At 42.1% G+C, this 18227-nt stretch overlaps 1 protein-coding gene across 10 annotated transcripts in view; it reads left to right on the top strand.

Annotated features, from left to right (window-relative positions):
- NDUFAF1 (NADH:ubiquinone oxidoreductase complex assembly factor 1) overlaps window positions 1–18227 on the top strand; it is a 65839-nt gene that overhangs the window by 14362 nt on the left and 33250 nt on the right. For 4 of the 10 annotated variants that reach the window (XM_073800758.1, XM_073800759.1, XM_073800761.1 and 1 more), the window contains 2 exons: window positions 8185–8837; window positions 12476–12669. In XM_073800758.1, the coding sequence (XP_073656859.1) occupies window positions 8185–8837; window positions 12476–12669 (847 nt within the window). Of the gene's footprint in view, window positions 1–3717; window positions 3898–8184; window positions 8838–12475; window positions 12670–18227 lie in introns of those variants that run through there. The other 6 variants (XM_033851503.2, XM_073800757.1, XM_073800762.1 and 3 more) reach the window with 3 other exon arrangements.

Here is an 18227-nt window from a genome sequence, read left to right as displayed (position 1 = left end):
CATTCCCACTTCCATTGGTAGCTGCAAATGGGAAATGTAAACTTTACTTATGGGCCCAGCTAAATATTCTATTACAATGAAACAAAGGAAGAACAAATATCAGGAAGCAATGAGTAGTTTCCCTCTTAGGGCTCAACTCCAGAAAACAACTACCAGTTAGGAAATGTCAATCAGAAACTGAAGCTATTAAGTCTGTCCAAATCTTGCACCCTGGCAAGTGAAAAATAAATTTTCTCCTAGGTTTAAGCAAAAGCAATTCAGGTTGAGGAGATATGTAATGCTGTGGCAGACACAGCGGATCTTTCCCAAATCTAAGTCAGGAAGGGACAGTGATAGAGCCACCTGGATTGTGATTGTAATTGTAAAGGAGGATAAAATCACCTCAGTCTGAAGGGATTGTCGCTGCTCATATACTGGTGGGGGATGGATTGGGGTTTACCTACCTGGAGTCAACTAAGACAAGAGCCACGGAAAAAGAACATGTCTGTGTTTATATACTGATTAAAGTGGCGTCATAAAATGTCTGGTCTCAGAACAGCAGATAGAAATATCCCCAAAGGAAGAATAGACAATACCTGTTGTTTAAAGGACAGTTTGCTTGAGCACTGCCAGCTGTTTCTAATTATGTGACCCTCCTCACCCACTGGTCTGTGTCTGGCCTGGAGGGTGGGTTTCCCCACCAGGAGGGACTGTCCTGGGTAGGTGGTCTTGGGTCTCAAATCAGACCCATTTTCTGTTGTCAATTAATAAATGGACATTCTGGTTTGTCATTTCTCCTCCTATGAAGTTGCTTGTCATAAAGTAATCCTCTGAGTAAACAGATAAAATCGAGTTCCTGGATTAGCAAAGCAGGGAACTAACCCTGGATCTGTAGGGTTACAGATGACCTCAAACTCCCACCAGGTAATCTCTTTTTCTGAAATCATTTATTTCCTTTGCCTCAAACTCTGAAAGGACTCCATCAAGAGGTGAAATTGCTGAATCATATTTGCCTCTTGCCCTATTACAATATTCTTTGCTTGACTGTGTCACTACAGCCCTTCTAAAATGTTTTCATGAAATTTGTCTTCTGTTTGGCCTCTTGAGGCAGTGCCCATTCTGTCTAAATTTGTGCAGGTTACTGTCATATATATTTTAACGTATATGACAAAAATCACTACCTTCAAGGGTCTCACTCTCTGTTGAAAAGTCTTGTATACGTAAAACAATGAAAAAGCAGTTTAGTCATGTTTGTAATCTAGTTTTCACTTGAACACAAGTAATTGCCAGTGTTACAGCATAAAGAATAAATATTATAGGATGTCAGAAGGAGAGCAATCATTTTGAGATGGAGGCATTAGGGCAAGTTTTTAAGGAGAACATGGAATTTAAGGTGTGTTCTTAAAAGGTGGATTCTATGTATCAATTAAGACCTATTGGTTGCAAGTGATAGAAACCCAACTCAGATAAATTTAGGTAAAAAAATGTATTGGTGCTTAGAAGTCAAGGAAAAGACTAAACAACCATGCAGCTGGGCCTCTAGAACTAGCAATATACATGCTGACTGGATCTTCTTTTATCCTTCCATTTCTGTCTCTCTTAGCACCTTGATTTTATTTCTCTTTCCATAAACCAATTTTCTTCACAATATCCCCAGGCTGCTCAGGAGCTCCACTGGAACCACCAGGGGTTAAAAGCTCTTTTTTCCAGTTTTAGTTCAGAAAGTCCCTGGTAATAACCGATTGGCCCAGCACTGACCAGGTTTCTACCAGTGGAACAGTCAGCTGAAGTCAGGGCATGGGGATGGGGAAGTCATGTAGACACTTGAGATCAAACGTGTGGGATGCGGAAAAGAGGAATACTGAGCAGAGAAAACATTAACTCCATTATGAGGAGGAATGAGTGTGGTTTAGGCAGGTAACACCTGGGATGATGGTGGGCTGCACCCCACAGGCCCAGCTCCAAAGAGAAGAAAGAGCCTGGAAACAGTGACAGAGACATCAAGGGATTATTGGATAGGAGGTCTGAAGCAAAAGGTCCTGGAGTGACACCCCACCAAGGGCGGCAGACAGAACATAGCAACAATCTTTGATAGTTGGGGGGAGAAGGAGGCTACCATTGACTGGGGCGGGGTGGGGGTGGGTGGGTGGGTGGGGTTGATGTCAGGTGGGGCTCATCAGTTACCAGGGGCTAATTAACCCTATACTTAAGAGGATTGGATAGTCATGTGAGTGAAGCAGGGACTTGTGGTAGGGTCTGTGCAGAGAGCTTGAGTGTCCTGGCCATACAGATGAGAAATTGAGGATAAGTATGAGTAGTATAGATGGATTAGGAGATTATGGAGGGTTTAGAATTGATGCAGTGGCACATCTGGAGGCCAAAGGAATTTTATGTTTATCTCTGGGTGATTTTTAAATGAAAATAGACAAACTGTTGTGTCCAGAAGCAGATTGAATGTAAATTGCATAGGTCAATAACTATTGGGGTTTCACTTGATTTGGAAAGAAGGAGTGAAATATCAAAGACGGCAACAAAACAAAACAGAACAAACAAACAGGATTTAAGGTCAGTGAGAGGAGGTTTCAAGGAGAGAAGCCAAGGATAGCCAAGAATCTTCAGCTTAGAAGGATGTAGGCATTTACAGAAACAGGGAGGATGAGAAGAGGAGTTAATATGGGTAAATGTGATACGTTCTGTTTTAAACAAATCACATTTGAGATGCTAGTGGTATATCCCACAACTGAAACTGCTATCAAGAAACTGGAAATATATACTGGTGGTTAGGGGAAGAGATTATCTGATTGTCTGCAGATAACTCATATCTGAAACTAGAAAAGAGGAAGGCCATAGTCTGCTGGGCTTTGGAGAGAACCCGCATTTAAGGTTGTGGGAGGAGAAAGAAGAGTCAGTAAAGTAGGCAGCTAGAAAAGGTTCAAGGAGGTAGGAGAACCAGGCAAGTATAGAGTCTAGTGAAGTCAAAGCAGAATTTAAAGAAGGAAGAGGTGATGGTGTGGAAAAGGGTGATGGAGGAAACGTGGAAAAGGCAATTGTATTTGGTGAGGTCTTGGAACCCTGGAGAACGGTGTTAAGTGCCAGCGGTTACAATTCATTCAAATTCATGCTGAGCACTTAATTCCTGCTAGCATTATGCTAGGTGCTGGGGACAGGAAGAAGAGCACCTTCTGGACCCAAGAAGCTCACAGCGTGGCGGAGGAAGTGAGAAGTGAATCAATAATTAAGCTACAATGTTGAAAGTGCTCAAACAGAGGTGTGCTCAAGATACAATCGAAACCCTGCGGAGTGGGCGACCCCACGGGGCTGGATTGGGGAAGGGAGGGTAGGACGGTTTGCTGTCCAAGTTTGTGCTGGGTCTCCAGAGATTCCGCGGGGGCAATTCCAGCAGAACCAGTCCTCTGAGGCCGTGTACAGCTCTTGGGCGGCTATGGTGGGATGGAGCACGAGTGGACCCTGGCTCCTTGGGGGCGAAGGATGTTAGCAATATCTGGGTCCTACTTGAAAGATACGGGATGGAGTTTGCAGTCTGAAGGCGGAATGCAGGAAGGAGAGGCGAACAGCTTCTCTATATTCGCCCCACTTTCTCACACAGGGCAGAAGAGATAGGGGGAGTGTGGGTGGGGGAGACTTTTGGGAAGCTAGTCGACCAAAAACCTCAGTTCGCCGGGGTCCGGTAGCCTCATTACTCTTCCCCGGCCTCTGCACCCGGCCGGAACTCGTGTCATCAGGCCTGGTTTCCCGCCGGCCTGGAAAAGCAGACGGCCCTACAGAGACGTGGAGAACACGGTCGGGAAAAGCCGGGCTCGGGCGGAAGTCACTCTGAGGCGTCGGCAGGGGAGGCGAGTGAACGCCAGTCGGGAGTTGGAGCGACCGGGGCTTGTGAGGGCCCCACGGCCCTAGCAGGTGAGGGGTGAGGGGGCTGTGACACGGTCCCGACTGCTCCCTGACTAAACACCGGGGCTCTAGGGTTGGTTTTGCCACTTACTAGTTGTATGACCGGGAGTAATTTAATTTGCTCAGTAAGTGGAATAATAATAGTCCCTTTCTCACGGTTGTTGTGAGGAGTTAACGAAAATACACCCAGGACAGTTTCTGGCACATAGTAAACTCTGGATGTACAATCTTCACTAATACTGCTCTCAGCTGCGTGGGTTACGTTGCTCTGAAAACTCACCAACTTCCGCCCGGGATCATCCAGTTAATGATTTTGACTTTGTGTTTATTGGTAAAAGTATGAAACAAAACATAATTAAAGTTATATTATTAGAGAAGTGATAGCACTACTGAGGGGTTGGAAAATAGGGTGAATAATATTACTTATAATCCCATCATCCTACACACGACTTTAAGCCGTTTTCTTCTTTTTTACCCCCAAATCTTTTTGTGCGTACGTTTTTATAGTTGTAATGTTAGTGTATATGCATTTTGATTCCTCCTTATTTGCCACTCAGTAGTGTAGCCTAAGCATGGTGTTAACGAAAATCGTGTTTATGATTGTACAAATTCCATTTTATAGGCTTATCATTTATTTTCCAAATTCCTGCATATGTAGAGGTAAAATCATTTAAAGAAGTCAGTGAGGGAAATTTAGATATTACCTATGATTCCAGGACGTGAGATCAACTGTTGTTATTTTTCCTGGTTCCCTTCTATTTTTTAGTCCATGTGAAAACATACTGTTTGCACGGTTTTCATTTATTTTAGCAAACATTGTGTATCAGTTATGTTTAAGCCATAGTCCAGAATTAAAGTCAGGCTAGTTAGGTAGACAGAAAAAAAAGCAAGATTCTAATAGTTTGTAAGGGCTGTGAGATGTATGCATAGGTTCTCATAAGAATATGGAGGAAGAGCAATGTCAGTGCCCTCAAATCAGAGGCCACTAGGAACATGCTTGTAGTTGAAGTTAGGCTTATTACTCTTGTAGTGAGAAAGAACACATGCCATGGGAAACCATGGGGCTTCTCAGTAAGAGTGTGTTAGAAGGGATTTATTGTTGGACTTAGGTTTGTGTTAGGTGATTTAGGGGAAAGTATTGAGGAGGTGGAGGCAATTCTATAATTAGGAGAGAATCTTATCTATCTAGAGTGAGGCTAATGCTATGACTGGTCAGTGTATGGCAGTCACTCATAGTAGCCAGGATAGTAGAATGTTTGGTCACTTTTGTGGTTTTTTTTTTTTTTTTTTTTTGTGGTACGCGGGCCTCTCACTGTTGTGGCCTCTCCTGTTGCGGAGCACAGGCTCCGGACGCGCAGGCTCAGTGGCTATGGCTCACGGGCCCAGCCGCTCCGCGGCATGTGGGATCTTCCAGGACCGGGGCACGAACCCGTGTCCCCTGCATTGGCAGGCGGACTCTCAACCACTGCGCCACCAGGGAAGCCTCACTTCTGTGGTTTTTGAGCAATGTTTTTTTGTGTGTGTGTTCAGACATGATTATAGTTAGTATAATTAATAGAGCTGAGGGTATTTATTGCCCATGGAAGTGAGGAGAAGTTAGGCCAGGGAGTTGGGCACATTTTGGAGGGCCTTGTGTACCATTTTAGGAGTTTGAATTTCTGGAGGGAATTGCTGAATAAGGGGAGTGCCATCATATTTAGAAAAATCCCCTTTGTTGCCAGGCAAAGGTTGGATTGGGAGAGAAGGAGGAGATCTGAGTTAGGACCTTACTGAATCCTAAAGGGTGTTCTCAGTGCCAACTTTAAGGGCAACACCTGGTGGCTCGTTAGAAATAAAGAATGTCAGGCCCCATCCTACACCTACTAAATCAGAATCTGCACTTTAACAAAATTCCCAGATGATTCATAGGCACTTTAACATTTGAGAAGCCCTTTGTTAGGGGAATTTCAGTAGTTCTGGTAAGAAACAATAAAACCCTGAACCAAGACAGTGGTGGTAGTGGTGGAGAAATGTGGAGATATTATTTGTTCAACAAATATTAGAAGCCTCCTGCATGTCTGGCACCATCCTGGTTGCTGGAAGTACCACAATGAAGATAGTCTCTCCCCTCAAGACACTTCCAGTCTGGCAGGGGAGACTGACAAGGGAACTGTCAATAAACTGTAGCAGGGAAAGTGTAAGCCCAGGATGCAACACATCAAAAGGTCTTGGTGGAGTTGAGTAATTAAGGGTTCTTGGAGGAGGTAATGGATGCCTAAGCTGAGTCCCAAAGGATAAATCAGCCAGCAGAAATCGGTAGAGGGCATTTTTGGCCTAGGAGCAGCAATCTGCCAAGGCATGAAGCCCAGAAAGGGGGTACTAGGTGGCACTTGTTAGACCACAGGTGTTCTCTGTGGTTAGAGCAGAGTAGGATGTGATTAGAGGGGAGATTGGAGAAATGAGCAGAGGCCAGATCTGGAGGGGTCTTACAGACCCCATGGAGAAAGTCGAGTTTTATTCTGAAGATCATGAGAGCCTCTGAAGAGTTTTTTTATTTTTTTGCAGTACGCGGGCCTCTCACTGTTGTGGCCTCTCCCGTTGTGGAGCACAGGCTCCGGAAGCACAGGCTCAGCAGCCATGGCTCACGGGCCCAGCCACTCCGCGGCATGTGGGATCTTCCCAGACCGGGGCACGAACCCGTGTCCCCTGCATCGGCAGGCGGACTTCCAACCACTGCGCCACCAGGGAAACCCCCTCTGAAGAGTTTTAATCAGAGAAAACAATCAGTTTTGTGTATTAGGCCCTCTAGATGCTGAGTGGTGGGATAAGGTGGAGGTCTGGGTGCAAGCCTGGAGTGCAGTGATTTAGGAGAGAGAAGGTGGTGAGCCACCTGATGTGGGGAGTGAGGGAGGAGGGGCAGTCTGGAAAGATGACCGGTCCTGTGTTGTAGATAGAGTGGTCTGGGTGCCATTTTGATGTAGACTCTCAGGCGACTGAGCTGAATTGTTGAATTTGGGCATTTTTGAAGCTTTTTTTTTTTTTTTTAAGTTTTCAGCATTCCATCTAGTTTCTCACTCAGTACTGTGTTCTGACTAGTGGGTGATTTTTTGTTTTTGATTTTTCTCTCTCCTGGTCTCTGGTGAGAGAAAGACAAAGGAGAAAGATGATGAAGTCAGCATTCTGTATTTTATTTCATTTTTGGGGTAGCTGGAATAAGTAGGAGAGGGAACTCTTTAGCCTTCCTGGTTCTTGCAGCACTTCCTGCCAGCAGTCATTGAAAGTTGCTGCAAGAGCAAAGTTGTTATTTCAGTAGAGCTATGGAAGTTATATTACTAATGGTTAACATAGGGAGAGGCAGCAGTAACTAATGGAAGGATTTAAGGCCAGGGTTCTAGTGCTAGCTTCCATACTGATTAGCATTGTAATCTTAGGCAAGTTACTTCACCTGTTGGTGTCTAGTTCCTTGTGAAAGGAGATAACTACCTGACTTGTCTTACAGGAGGCTTATGTGGATTAAATGAGATATTTGTCAGGGTGACTTAAAAATACTAAGAATGGCATTTAAATGTAATGGTATTATTGCTACTATTGTTTAGGTTCTGTCTTTGAGGAGATCAGATAGTGGCTGATAGAGCCTTGTTACTCAAAGTGTGGGCCTTAGACTAGGAGCTTCTTAGACATGAAGAATCTTGGGGATCTTGTCAGACTTACTGGATCAGAGAAACCTTTTATAGCCATTATTCCATCTGATCTATAGAAGAATCCCTTAAGGTAGGTAGGGGAGGTGTTAGCACATCCATTCCCCCGAGGAAATGGCCTCAAAAGATCAACTGCTTTACCTGAGGGTAAACAGTTCTAGGTGTGAAGTCCAGGCCTCTGACTCCATATACAATGTGAACTGTAGTCTCTTCTTTTTATAGATGAAGTGCTAAAATGTTGGTTAGCCTAGATCCTGGAGTGAATTACTGACAGTTGAATATTTTATTTTAGGAACCAATTATTTCTTTAAAAATCTGGCATAAAAATTTGCTTTAAAATTGACAACCTTTTGAAGCACATACTTGAATTATTTGGGGGTTGATCATTAACTCCATGAAGGGGCCTGTGTTTCTGTTCATCTTGGCATTTTTTCACAAGGCAGTGGGATGTATTATGTACAGTGTAAACATTCTTCTGCTCATAGTAGGCCCTGGGTAAGTGTTCATAGAATTAGAAAATAAGTTCATGAATTTCATAGTACATGATCCATGTTGAATTTGAAATTATGATGCATTCATTGGCTATACTGGTAACTCTTCACTGTCTCTTTTATTATAGGTGGAATTGGGCTATTTACTGAAGCTTCTTTCCCTGGTAGGCCAGGGAAAAATTTACATTTTGATTTTCTTTTAATCATGGCTTTGGTTCATAAATTGCTGAATGGCACTTATATTCTCAGAAAATGCCCGAAGCCAAGTGTTGCCTCTTGTCCATTTTTGAGTACTCGCTTTGCAGATTATTGTTCCAGCAGTCTTGAGAAACCAGTGGCTGCTCCTGGCAAAGCCTCTTCTCAGAGGAAGACTGAAGGGAATTTGGAAGGACATCACCAGAGAGAAGTTGATTTGGATATAACTTCTCCTGAGGACAAGCCTGAAGTTAGTTTTGATAAAGCAATTAAAGAAGAAATAAAGGACCATTTTAGGCGTTTGAAGGATGATATTGTGAATCATTGGATAGGGCCTGAAGGCCGCCCTCTGCATGAGGTCTTGATGGAACAAGCCAAGGTTGTCTGGCAGTTCCGCGGCAAAGAAGATTTGGATAAGTGGATAGTGACTTCTGATAAGACGATTGGTGGCAGAAGTGAAGTGTTCCTGAAAATGGGCAGGAGTAACCAAAGTGCACTGCTGTATGGAACTCTGAGCTCTGAGGCACCCCAGGATGGGGAGAGTGGCCGAAGTGGATACTGTGCAATGATATCCAAGATTCCAACGGTACGTGAGACCCAGGAGCTGCAGTTTTCTAGTGAACTGAGGTGAACTTCATTGTAGCATGAACTATAGCAGACAGCTTTTTTTCTGTAAATGAAAACAGCTGGCATCTCATCTTGTGTATGGGGTTAAATAACTGCTGGGCACAAGTGTAAAGTTTCATAAGCACAAGGGGGAAGTGGTTCCTGAAGAGAGGTTACATGTTTCTGGGCATCACTTGGGGCCAGGGTGGGGCATGCTTATGTTTGAGGAGCCCTGAGAGGTTACATATTTAAACGATGATCTGGGGAGATTTACATCTCCTCTAACATAGGCCGTAGACCCTCTAATGGCTGGGGGTTCCTTAGAGTGGAAGTAGGGTCAGCCGGGGTTTTCGTTTTTTTTTTTAACGTAAACTTTTAAATTTTAGAATATTTTTGGTATTACAGAAAAATTGCAAAGATGGTACTGAGAGTTCCTGTGTGTCCCTCACCCAGCTTCTCCAGTTGTTACCATCTTACATCACTTGGTACATTTGCCACAACTGAGAAGCCAACATTGCTGCGTTACTGTTAACTAGTTCCAGACTCTATTTGGATCTCACCAGTTTTTCCATAATATCTTTTATTCTGTTTCAGTATCCCAGCCAGGATACATTACATTACATCCAGTTGTCATGTCTCCTTAGTCTGTTACTTAGTCTTTCCTTATTTCTTAGTCTTTCCTTATTTTTCATGAGGATTTGAGAAATACTGGTCAGGTATTTTGCAGAATGATCCTCAATTTGGGATTTTCTGATTTTTTTTCCTCCTGGTTAGACTTGGGTTTTCTGGGTTTTTAGGAAGAACAGCACAGAGTTGAAGTACCCTTCTCATCGTATTAGGGTACATGCTAGTAGCATGACTTATCACTGATGTGTTAACCTTGATCACCTGTTCAAGGTAGTATTTGCCAGATTACTCCATTGTTAAGTTACTTTTTTTTTTTTTCCCTCCATATTCTGTTCTTTGGAAACAAGTCACTAAGTGTACCCTGCATTCAAGGCATGGGGTAGAGTGTGGGATTAAGTTCTAGCTCCTGGAAGGGGTGGTATTTACATAAATTATTTGGGATTTTTCAGAAAGGAAGATTTGTTTCTTCTCCCACATTTATTTATTTATACAGTCATTTAGTATGGACTCACACTTTGGGTTATAATCCAATACTATGTTATTTATTTTGTTGCTCAGATTGTTCCAGCTTTGGTCACTGGGAGCTCTTTCAGGTTGGCCGTGTCCCTTTGACATGCCCCCATCCTTTTGTGTTTTTGAGCACTTTTTGGCACTACGAGGTGCTGTAAGCTCATCTTGTATTTCCTCTGTTCCAACCCTAGAATTAGCCATTTCTCAAAGGAGCCCTGGTTCTTTTTTTTTTGGAAGATGGAGTTGGAAACCAAGATCTGGATGCTGAGTATGCTTGTTGCTTCTGGACTGACACTATTTCTAGGACCTCTCAGTGGACACAGCTAGGAAATATATGTATGCATACCAACTCATGGAAACACACATCTGTAACTATTTCTATATCTATATTAAGCTAAGTATGAGTTCATACTGATGCTTTGACTCTAATCCGGTACCACATGATTTATTCTAGCTTCCTCCCTCTTGTTTATTGATAACTTCTGTAACGGTGTGAAGCCTGTCTCCCGCCACTTACTATACATTTATTAATTCGACCCAAGAGTACATGTAAAGCAGTTTCAGGGCTTCCCTCGTGGCACAGCGGTTAAGAATCTGCCTGCCAATGCAGGGGACACGGGTTCGAGCCCTGGTTCAGGAAGATGCCACATGCCACAGAGCAACTAAGCCTGTGTGCAACAACTACTGAGCCTGCGCCCTAGAGCCTGTGAGCCACAACTACTGAGCCTGCGTGCCGCAACTACTGAAGCCTGCACGCCTAGAGCCTGTGCTCCGCAACAGGAGAAGCCACTGCAGTGAGAAGCCCGTGCACCGCAACGAAGAGTAGCCCCCGCTCGCCGCAACTAGAGAAAGCCTGCACACAGCGGCGAAGACCCAATGCAGCCGGAAATTAAATAAATAAATAAAGCAGTTTCAGAATTTCTAACCTATAACCCTGTGAGAAACAACTTTACCAACTACAGTACAATGTTTATGTATAGTTTCTTTTGTCTTTAGCCTTTTGGTTTCCAGTCAGAACACCATTTTCCAAGGCTACTTAGGTCAGCTCCTTTGTCTTGCCACCAGCCTGTTGCTTTTTGCAATGCTGATCAGGTGTTTCAGGGCTGCTCTGGACAGGTTCCCGTGCCCGGCTGTGGCCACAGCCCATGGGTGTTTGCTTGGTGTGGTGCCCTTTTTTTTTTTTTAATATTTACTTATTCATTCATGCATGCATGCATGCATGCTGTGCCAGGTCTTAGTTGCGGCAAGCGGGATCTTTGTTGCGGCATGTGGGATCTTTAGTTGCAGTATGAGAACTCTTAGTTGCTGCATGCAGGATCTAGTTCCCTGACCAGGGATCGAACCTGGGCCCCCTGCACTGGGATTGCGGAGTCTTAGCCACTGGACCACCAGGGAAGTCCCTTGGTTATGGTGTTTTAAGGAGAAAGGCAAATAGGAATAGTATTAGGCTCCCTCTCTCCAGATAATGATGAAAAAGAAAGGTTCATGTTCTTTCAGAGGTAATAAACTATGTGTACAAGATTTTGTTTTTCAGGCCCTGAAAATCCACAGAATGGATTTGGTCAGCCCACAGTAGAAAATAATTCTATGATGTACTGTGGAATAATGAAAGTAGTCAGTAACATTTATTAAGTTACCCTGCCAGTCCTTGTGCTAATTACTTTATATACATTATCCCTTTTATTCCCCACATCAATCTTGTAAGGTATAACCATCCCAGTTTTACAGCTGAGGAAACAGGCTTGAGGAGATTTAGTAGCCTGTCTAAAATTACATGACTAGTAATAGTTCGTATCTAAGCACTGTTATTCTTGAAATCCGATTAGCTCTGAGATTGCTGTAAACAAACACCTTTGGAAATTAACACTACGTTCTACTTTCAGAGACAATTTAGGTAGTTGTTAAGAACATAGATTTTGGAGTTAAATAGCACTGGACCTACCACTGGTTGAGTGCTCAGTTTCTTCATCTATAAAATGGAGTACAATGATAGTGCCTATCTCAGGGCTGTTATGAGGATTAAATTATGCATGCAGAGTGATTAATGTATATTTTCAATGGATGGTAGGTGTTGTCAAAAAAATACCAGTTTTAAAACTTGAGGTCTTTCATAGTTTTCTGATTTATGGGAGGGCAGTTGTCATAAAATGGCCCAGTCAGAAGCCATTGCTTCCTAGGCCCTGGGAAAGAAAGTACATACAGTAATTCATTTCTGTTCAGTGACACAAGTGAGTGTCTACCCCATGTAAACACTGTCCTGGGCCAATCAGGTCTTGAACATTACCTTAGAAACATTTAACTAGGTCAGTATTTTGTACTAAAATAAGAATCACCAGATTTATCTGCCTCCTTACCGTGGTAGGAAGCAGAAAAAAGCAGAAAAATGGCTTGTTGATCCTTTTGATGCTGTAAAAGGTGATGACTCACATTTTGCTAATAGTGGAAAATGAGGTGAAATTAACTTTCCTTTCTATACCTTAGGGCCCTTTTGAGAGGAAGAGGTTTTACGATTGGTCCCAGTTCAACACTCTGTATCTTCGTGTCCGTGGGGATGGTCGACCTTGGATGGTGAATATCAGGGAGGACACGGATATAATCCAGAGGAAGGATCAGATGTACAGTTACTTCATGTTCACCCGTGGGGGGCCCTACTGGCAGGAAGTCAAGGTAACAGCGTAAGTCTTTACTGTGTATGAAAATGAGGTCTTATGAGATCATGGTTACATTGTAGTTTGTTTTTTTTTTCTTATTAATTCCTCTTGGACAGTGTGGGAAAGGAAAGAAGGAAGAGGACCTAAGGGCAAGATTTACATAATTGACTTTTTTTTTTATTTTTTGGCTGCGTTGGGTCTTCGTTACTGAGCATGGGCTTTCTCTAGTTGTGGCGAGCAGGGGCTACTCTTTGTTGCCGTGCGCAGGCTTCTCACTGCAGTGCCTTCTCTTGTTGCGGACCATGGGCTCTAGGTGTGCAGGCTTCAGTAGTTGCAGCACGTGGGCTCAGTAGTTGCCGCACGCGGGCCCTAGAGCACAGGCTCAGTAGTTGTGGTGTGTGGGCTTAGTTGCTCTGTGGCATGTGGAATCTTCCCAGACCAGGGATCAAACCTGTGTCCCCTGCATTGGCAGGCGGATTCTTAACCACTATGCCACCAGGGAAGTCCGACTTTTTCTTTTATTAATATAAATGTTAGCTTACTGACCAGTAAATATTTTTGATAAGGATGTGGATCCATGCCGAGTCATGGGTCCATCTCTGCCCTGTGCACAATTATCAGTACTATAGGTATTTCTTCTTAAGTTCTGGCCATATCATCTCTTCCAGGCAACTGTACTAAGCTAGTGTCCCTAGCTGAGCAGAAAGGCTCCCTTAAGAGGAATAAATACTTCATACTTTACAGTTATCAACATTTTTGGTTTTGTTTATTTCTTGGTAATATAAGGCAATCTTATTTTGTAGGGAGAAAAAACTTTTAGAAGGTAAAAAATGTTAATCAGGAGGAAAATAGTGGAAATTTAGGGAGTGAGGGCAAAATCAGGTGCCCATTCTTTTCTTCTGCCTTCTGAAGGTTTTTAATCCATAAATTCAAAAGAAAGTCCCCATTTTGTTCATACTTAAACCTAAGGGTTCATCCTGGATCCCTTTCTCCCCCACACCGCATCTAGTCTTTTAACAAATTCGCTCACCTATCCTTCCAGAATACACCTAGAATCTGACCATTTCTAGCCATCTCTTCCAATCTCACCCTAGTCCAGGCCTTTGGACTACTACAAGAGCTTCTTTATTGATATCCTTCTTTGTCTTCTTGCCTCCTAAAGTCCACTCTGCACACAGCAGCCAGAGTGATCTTTCTAAAGCATAGTTCAGATTACATCACTCACATGCTTAAAACCCTCCAGTGGTCTCCCTTTATTAGAATACAGTCCAAACTCTTTAACATGGCCTACAGTAGCAGACCCCTGTCTTCATCTTCAGTCTGTCCTCCCCCCTCCCTCCTCCATACTGGCCCCTTTTGTGTGTGTCAAACCCAACAAACTACTTCTGTCTCAGAGCCTTTGTATTTCATGCTGTATCTGTGGGCGTGCTCTTCTCCCACGTCTTCACCTGCTTCCTCTTTCCTATTATTTACCTCTCAGCTCCAAAGCCACCTCTGAGAGGCCTTTCCTGATCCTTCTAGCTAGAGTTGCACCTTCTCACCCAATAACAACATCCTGTTTAATTTTTTCATAGAACTTATCACTAAGTAAAATTATCTTTTTCATTCACTTGTCTATTTCATTCATTCAATTATCTTTTTCATTCACTTGTCTATTTGTTTATTGTCACTCTCTACCAGGCTCCTCTGGAACATAAATTCTGTAAGTTCTGAGAGCAGGGACTTTGTCTGTATCCTTCATAGCTGTTTCCCCTGCACCTAGAACAGTGCAATGCCTAGCATATAATAGATACATATTTATACACTAATACAGATGTATAACCAAAAAATTATTATGTATGTAATGCTTGTATATAAATAATACTTATAACAAATTAATAAACAAAACAATATCTCATTATAGAAAATTTAGAAAATGCAGAAAAGGAAAAAAATCTTGTGGTACCACTACCCAGAGGTAAAATACTATTTTTATTTTAGTATGCACCTTCAGACTTTTCTATTTACACTTTTTTTTTTTTACAAGAATTGTATTGTGCCAGTGCTATTTTATAACATACATTGTTCACTGAACTGAATTTTATATACAACTTTCTGTTGAAATATATTTCTACATCATTTTTGATATCTGCATATTATGTAAATAGACACAATTTACTTAATCCATCCTCTATTGTTGTACATTTAGATTGTTTTCAGAGTTTTTCACTCTTATACCAAACTCTGAGGTAAATATCCTTAAATATTTTCTTAGATGTATTTCTGGAAATAAAATTCCTAGAATAAATGATATGTACATTTTTAAGGCCTTTGATGCACATTGCCAAATTATTTGCCAGTATAATCATTGACAATTACTTATTACTTTCTTTCCTGAAAATACATGTAGTTCTAATCTTTGGCTGGAAATGATAGTTGTTTGCAACATCTTTCCTTAAATTATTATTATTACTTTAAAATTTTATTTTTGGCTGTGTTGGGTCTTAGTTGCTGCACGCAGGCTTTCTTTAGTTGCAGCGAGAGGGGGCTACTCTTTGTTGAGGTGCATGGGCTTCTCATTGCGGTAGCTTCTCTTGTTGTGGAGCGTGGGCTCTAGGCACGTGGGCTTCAGTAGTTGTGGCATGGGGGCTCAGTAGTTGTGGCTTGTGGGCTCTAGCGCGCTGGCTCAGTAGTTATGGCACACAGGCTTGGCTGCTCCATGGCATGTGGGATCTTCCCGGACCAAGGATTGAACCTGCGTCCCCTGCATTGGCAGGCGGATTCATAACCACTGCGCCACCAGGGAAGTCCCTCTTTAAATTATTAAAGGAAGTGTTGGGGAAGAGATTTTTATTTTTATCTTTTTAATAAATTTATTTATTTATGGCTGTGTTGGGTCTTCATTGCTGCACGTGGGCTTTCTCTAGTTGCAGCACACGGGGGCTACTCTTCATTGCAGTTCACGGGCTTCTCATTGCAGTGGCTTCTTTTGTTGCAGAGCACAGGCTCTAGGCACACAGGCCTCAGTAGTTGTGGCTCACGGGCTCTAGAGCGCAGGCTCAGCAGTTGTGGCGCACGGGCTTAGTTGCTAGGTACCATGTGGGATCTTCCTGGACCAGGGCTCAAACCCATGTCCCCTGCATTGGTAGGCAGATTCTTAACCACTGTGCCACCAGGGAAGTCCCAGGGAAGAGATTTTTAAAAATTAAATGTTATTCATTGCTGTCCATGTCTTCATGAATAATTCTCCTTTAGTAAATAGAAGTGAGATGCTCAAATATTTACTATGCTTAGAGAAAGAAAACAGAGGAAAATGATGGAAAAATTATGCATGCTAGTTTTCTGCCATCTGTAGAGAGAAAACAACTGTTGATCCTTTTCTTTTTATGCAAGCTGTACAATTTAATGCTGCTTCTTAGCTTCATTTTTTTTCCAGGCTAAAAAATTCCCTTGATGTGGACAGTGGCCTTAGCAAATTACATGACAAAAAGACAAAAGGCCAGTGGGGTGGGTGGCTCATGCTCCTTGAATGGTGAGCAGGTAGTATTGATTCTGTTTCCAAAATATATTTTGAATAATGAGGTAGATGAAGTGCCCAACCAGGATGCAAAAATGAGGAACTGACTGGAGGCTGGGGGTGCAGGGTCCCTTTCAGGTTTATGTAACAGAAATGAAGGGAGCCCGTGAACTGAGGATGTTGACTGCACTTGGATTTGCTGTGTGAGGAACATGATCTTGTGCAGTGGTGCTTTATTAAATGAGCTTTGAATTGAGTTTGCTTTTATGTCAGCAAGTGTTTTTGGTGATAATCTGAACAGTACATTTTATTTTTTTAACTCATTTTTATTTTTTGGCTCAAAAATCAAAATAATATAAAAAGATGTACAAAAACGTCTCACTTCCACTCAGTTCTCTCTCCACCCTTTTTGCCCTCACCCTCTATAGGTAACCACATTTATTAGTTTCTTCCATAGATTTAGTTTTTTTAAGCAAATATAAGCAAGTATATATACACATACACTTATTTTCTCCCTTTTTTTACTCAAAAAAATATAGCATACTTTATGTGTCTTCTGTGCCAGTTTATATTTTTAAAATTTAGATCCTGGAGAGCTTCCATATCACTACATGGAATTATTTTTCATTCTTTGTTATTTTGTTTGGTATTTTCTGTTATATGGATATCTCAGCTGATTGAACTAGTCCTTATTGATAGATACTTGGGTTGTTCCCAGTTGCTATAGTAAATTTTTTATTAGTTTTTTTTTAGGCATTTAAAAAATTTGTTTTTAGGGGAAATTCACTGGTGGTCCAGTAGTTAGGACTTGGGGCTTTCACTGCCAGCGCCCAGGTTCAATCCCTGGTCAGGGAACTAACATCCTGCAAGCCACACAGTGTGGCCAAGAAAAAAGTTGTATTTAATAACATAAATGATATTTATACTATAGATTTTGTTTATCTCTTACTTTTTTACTACTAATATATTGTGGAGGTCTTCCCACAGCATCATGTATAGATCTACTTCATTTTTTAAAATAGCTGCATAGTATTCAGTTGTATGGTTGCACTATAATTTATTGAACTATTCCCCTATTTTACCTTTTTTTTTTAATTAGAAAAAGCTGTATCTTTATGTGTTTGTCAGAGTTTATCTGTAATATAAATTCCTAAAAGTGAAACTGTCAGATCAAGTTATGGCATTTCAAATTTTGCTAGATATTGCTGTGTTAGTTTCCTATTGTTACATAAAAAATTACCACAAACTTCGCACAGTTCTGTAAGTCATGGTTTGGGACACCCTGTGGCCAGGTTCAATGCTCAGGGCTCTCTAAGGCTGAAATCAAGGTGTCATCTGGGCTGTACTTCTTTTCAGAGGCTCTGTGGAAGAATCCACTGCCAAGCTCACTCTGGTTATTGGCCAGATTTAGTTCCTGTGATTGTAATGATGTCTTGGTTTCTTTACTGGTTGTCAGCTGGGAGTCACTCTCAGCTCCTAGAAGCTGTCCACATTCCTTACCATTTAGCTCCCTCCATCTTCAAAGCCAGCAGTGGAGAATCCCCTTGACCTTCCCCTTTGAATCCCTCTCATTCTTCTGACCTCTTTTACCAGGCACTATTATGGGCTCAAGTGATTAAGTCAGACCTACAGAGGATAATCTTCCCTATATTAAGGTCAACTGATTTGGGACCAGACTTCGGGAGAGTCCCTTCACAGCAGCACTGAGATTTGTGTTTGAATCCCTGGAAGAAGGTGATTTCCACTAGGTGGAAATCTTGGGGGTCATCTTAGAATCCTGCCTACCACAGTTGCTAGCTGCTGCTCTCTAAAAGAGTTGGACTAATTTGCACTCCTACCAGCAGTATACAGATGTGCCTATTTCTCCCATCCCCATTTTTCTACTGGGTTGTTTAATCTTTTTCTTAGTTATTTGTAAAAGTTTTGTGTTTAGGATACTAGTTTTTGCCATCAGAAAGTTATAATTGTTCTCTGTCATTTTTTCCTTTGGGACTCCTGGCTTAGAAAGGTTTTCACCTGTTTTCTTCTAGTACTTAGGTTATTTCATTAAAAAAACTTTTTTTTCTGTGATCCAAATGACTAGCCA

This window comes from Tursiops truncatus, chromosome 2 (genome assembly GCF_011762595.2).
Source record: "Tursiops truncatus isolate mTurTru1 chromosome 2, mTurTru1.mat.Y, whole genome shotgun sequence".
Lineage (NCBI taxonomy): Eukaryota > Metazoa > Chordata > Mammalia > Artiodactyla > Delphinidae > Tursiops > Tursiops truncatus.
This window is presented reverse-complemented; position numbering and strand designations above follow the sequence as displayed.